The following is a 4529-nucleotide window of genomic DNA, read 5'->3' as shown; positions in this document are numbered from 1 at the left end:
CGCTGCTGGGATGCTCCGTTTAAAGCCCTTCAGCCGCTGCTCAGTGGCTCTGGTGGAGGCAGCATTGCAGGCTCCCCAAAAGCTAACCCTGCCTGTCTCTTCGGTCTCCACCCCTCGCCCACTCCCTGCCCGCGTGCCCCTGCCAAACCTTTGCTTACACTCTCCCTTCTGCCTGGAATGTCCGCTTCAACCCTTCCATCCTCCCCTCCGTGGTCGGTCTTCTTCTACCACTTCCTTAAGGGGCAGCCTAGAGGGAATGCCATGAGAAGACCCCAGACTCTGCTACCCCCAAAGCATCCCAGCCCCAAACGATCAGAGGCGCCCATCCTATTTTATGTATTTTTCTCTTCGTGGATATAGTTCTGTGAGGGTTGGAATTGTGTCTTGGTCCTAACGGCATCCTTGCCCTAGCCCAGTGGTCAGCAAACTGCGGCCCCTTGAGTGTGGCTCTTCCACAAAATACCACGTGCAGGCGCACACCTACAGTGGGATTGAAACTTCATGGCCACACTCAAGGGGCCAAAGAGCCGCATGTGGCTCGCGAGCCGCAGTTTGCCAACCACTGCCCTAACCTGATGGCTATCCCAATAAGTCCTGTTTGAAGGAATAAGAGAGGCTGCAGGAGGCGGTTTTGGAAGGATGCTCATAAATGCCAATGACCCAGACAGATTCTACTTCCCCCAGGACCCCAGGAGAGAACACCGCTCAGGGGCAACCAGAGCCGTGGGCCGACCTTTCAGGGGCTCAAGGAACTCCAGGGCTCACTAAGTAAAACTAAAGTACATCTTGGGGTCCAGGTCCGCATGAGCACCCACTTCCCAGCCCCATAGCCAACTCCAGCCCCCCCCCTTTCCACCGAGCAGCAAGCTCAGACCCATAGCCAGTTGCTTCCTGGACCAAGGGCCAGGGCGGGCCGGGACTACGTGGTTCCTAAAGGCATCACTACTCACTTTGGGGCCCTTGGCTCCTGTCTAAGGAGCTGTCTCTCCCTCCCCGGTTCCCAGAGGGCCCCCCGCCCCGCCATATCATGGCAGAGCGTGGACAGTTCCCCCAGGACCAGCCCAGCTACACCGGAAGGACTCAGGCCCCAGCACCTGGGACCCCTTTCCCAGGCCTAAGATAAATGCCATGTTCCCCAAGGGAGGCGGGAAAGGGGGCAGGAGGAAATCTGGAACAAAGATTCAATGGAGAAGGAGAAACCAGGAGGAGCTCTGAGATCAGAATTAAATTCTTTAATACAAAATGCTTTTTTTAAGATATATCTGTATTTCTTTGTTGCTGTTTAAAAATAAATATGTACTACGGAATATCTCGAAAAACTGCACTAGGGACAAAGATGTGATGTTAATATCTTTTCCCCCACAATTATTATGGATAAACAGTAGCACCAATAAATAAATGATAACAAATATTAAAATTAAAAAAGGAGAGAGATTTAGTATGTAGAATTCTCTATTTTTTCTTGTTTTGTTTTTACATATAAAAAACAGAATAGCAATGTCTATTTTATCAGAATCACATATATACATAAACATATATATATATATACAAACACGAGTTGCCAAATATATATATAGTATGTAGATGTATATTGAAACCTTATTTCAAAGGAATGTGTGGTGGGGAGCCGGGGGAAAGGGTAGGGCAGAGATGAGTGTTAGCAAAATTAAATATCTGTTCAGGACAAGCTAGTGACTGTCACCGATCAGGGAAGAGAGACTGGAAACATGAATTTTATACACAAAGACCAGTACAAATAAGAGAGAGAGAGAGAGCGAGAGAGATACATCTCATAAATAGTTCAAATTAAATATTAACCAAGAATACTGAAAAAACCCTACTCTTTAATTAAATTAACTGTTTTAATTTCTAATTAAAAAGAGATATTAAATAAGTACCGTATATAAAACACTTTCTCTTTTCTCTGCCTCCATGGTGGGCACATGGATTCTGCCCTGTCTCTCTGTGCCGCGGGAAGGGTCGGGTGGGGGGAGAGAGGGATGTCAACCACTCACACACACAGAGCCAGGTCTCCTGGGGGACAGAACTAGTGGTTTCAATGGTCTGAGGACCTCGGGCCCCCTGGGCTGCGCCCAGGAAGGGAGCAGGGAAGTGGCCAAGGCAAGAGGCCCTTCCCACAGACGATGAGCTTCATCAGGCTGCTCTTCTTCCACCAGCATCCGCTTCTCTTCGCCAGGACACCTGGCAGTGGCCTCCTGGGCACCTCAGAGGCAGGTGAGAGTAGGTAAAGGCTGCCCAGGCTCCTGAATCCTTCAGGCAGTGCCCCTGGGGGCAGGATGCCCGTGCAGCACGTGGAGGGGCTCCCCAAAGCACAGCAGTGTCCTGAGGCTCCCCAAACTCCCGATCGGAGCCAGCGTCCTCATCCCTGTACCTGCCGTCTGTCTTTCTGTCCATTTGACTCGGGGTAGAGGCTCGGAACCAGGGCTGGGTTTGTCGGTGTTCCCAAAAGCAGGCCAAATGTGCCCCCATGCCCTGGCCTTGCATGCTCCTAGGCAAGGGAGGGAACCCTGGCCTCCCCAAGAGCGACAAGAAGACCATGCCAGAGTCTCTCCTCCCGTCTTCTTCCTTGTTGGGATCTGGGTGGGAACAGTGTCCTCCCAACTCAAGTCCACAGCAGTCAAATACATCCAGTGAAGACACCAATAACATTAGCAATGTTAATTTAAAAAAAAAAGAATATATATATTTTATATATATATAAAATATATATATTTATTTATATAGCTTCTGCACAAAAAAAAAAAACCATCAACAAAACAACAAGAAAGCCCACTGCATGGGAGAACATATTTGCAAATATATATATATATATAAACATATGTATGTGGGTGGGTGTGTCTACAGGAATCCCAGAAATAAAACTCTCTACCGGGCTCGGTGATTTAGCAGCAAGAAAAATAAAATGGCGATCCAATTCCAAGAGGGACCGTGCTTGGTCACCGGCCCGGGAATGCTTCTGCCGGAGTCTCGCCCTCCGGACCCAAAGTGCTCTGCGCAGTCTCCTCTTCCTTCATGTCAGGTTTCTGGATTAAGGATGGTTCTGTCGATGGTGGTGGTGGTGGTGTGGTGGCAGCGGCGTGGTTTCTGTATCAGTCATTCTGTATCCACCTCTCCTGGTGAGAGGTCTGGTTCCCGAAACCCTGAGGGAGGCTCCTTCCTCCAGCCTGGCTCACCGCCTGGGCTTGTCACATCTGCGGATGGAAAACAGAGGCGGGGTTAGGGCCAGGGGAGGAGCTGGGGGGGAGTCCCCGTAGCTGGAGGATGGTGACAGCATGGTCCTGCCTCGGGACCCCGGGCGAGGGAGAGGCCAGCCCCTGCCCAACAGGCCCTGTCCCAGCCACTGTCGGAGCAGTAGCCATGCTCAGGGCTCCCCATCTGCCCTCTCAAGCTAACAATCAAGTTGAGACAAAGCAAGGACATGAGGACACCCCATCACAAGCAACAAATAAACACACACTAAGAACAGTCCCTGCTGGACACCTAAGAGCTAATGGGTGACCAGAGCTGGGCCAAGTGAACCAGGAAAGGACCCCTGCAGAAGGAGGTGTTTCAGCTCCATCTCACGGGGCAGGTCTGGGGGAGAGAGTGAAAAGAGCGCCTTGAGCCAGGGGAAGGGGCCCGGTGGGAGACAGCCAGCTGATGGGACTCTGCGCCTGAGAAAGTGGGGCTCCCAAGGCAGGGGAGCCGGTGGGGTGGGGGGCACAACTCCCTTCCCCATCCCCTCCCTCCCAGCCTCAGCCACAGGCCTCAGTCAGTCCTTCAGGCCCCAGGCTGCTTTCCTTTCCGATATGCTCCTTAACGTGGGGTGGGGGAGAGGCCACTGGAGGCTGTGCTGTCGCACTGAAGCGTAGGGGACTCCAAGAACTCGCTCCTCATGCCCCCGCCCCCTGGGCTGATGGACATCTGCCCGCCCCACTGTGAGGCGTTGGAGCAGGCCCTGCCCTTCTGAGAGTCTGAGAATGGGGATCCTAAGCCTTTAGCTGGGGCACTGAATCCCCCCCCCCCCCCCACAGCCAAGTCAGGGGCTGGGGAAAGTCCTTCAGTTAGCTCCTAGGTCACTGCACACATCCCACCCCAGACAGTCTCTCTGCAGAATAACCTCTGTGGAAGCCCTATAGTGGCAAGTCCCGGATCTCCCCCAAGCTCCCCAGGGGGGTGTGGAGACCCCTCATCCATTCCTGGAGTTAGGCAGAGCCCCCACCGCCAACACTAGTATACACTCTCTGTCTTCACATATCACCAGACAGACAGAGCCCCACAGCGACACCCCAAGACACGGTCCCCAGCGTCCTCTGAACACTCACAAGCCACAGGAACACGGTGGCGGGGAAGTAGCCACATTCTGAGGACTTTGTTAATGAAGCATGTGGACTAGCCCGGGAGTCCCCACAGAAGCCCCTCCTCCCCAGGTGATGCTTGAGCACAGCCCTGTGCTCCCGACCTCACCCTCTGACCTCGCTCACACCCTTGACACTGCCCTGGTCCCCACTGTGGACAGGGGTATAGAT

At 52.9% G+C, this 4529-nt stretch overlaps 1 protein-coding gene across 1 annotated transcript in view; it reads right to left on the bottom strand.

The window, feature by feature from the left end:
• Window positions 1–1217: 1217 nt before the first annotated feature.
• Window positions 1218–4529, bottom strand: part of VEGFA (vascular endothelial growth factor A) — a 12394-nt gene continuing 9082 nt past the window's right edge. Inside the window, exons 7-8 of the mRNA XM_015572221.1 lie at window positions 2808–3212; window positions 1218–2745 (exon numbers count right to left, since the gene is read on the bottom strand). Coding sequence (XP_015427707.1) covers window positions 3191–3212 — 22 coding nt within the window. The 3' untranslated portion in view covers window positions 1218–2745; window positions 2808–3190. The remainder of the gene's footprint in view (window positions 2746–2807; window positions 3213–4529) is intronic.

Source organism: Myotis davidii, unplaced genomic scaffold (genome assembly GCF_000327345.1).
Source record: "Myotis davidii unplaced genomic scaffold, ASM32734v1 scaffold167, whole genome shotgun sequence".
NCBI lineage: Eukaryota > Metazoa > Chordata > Mammalia > Chiroptera > Vespertilionidae > Myotis > Myotis davidii.
This window is presented reverse-complemented; position numbering and strand designations above follow the sequence as displayed.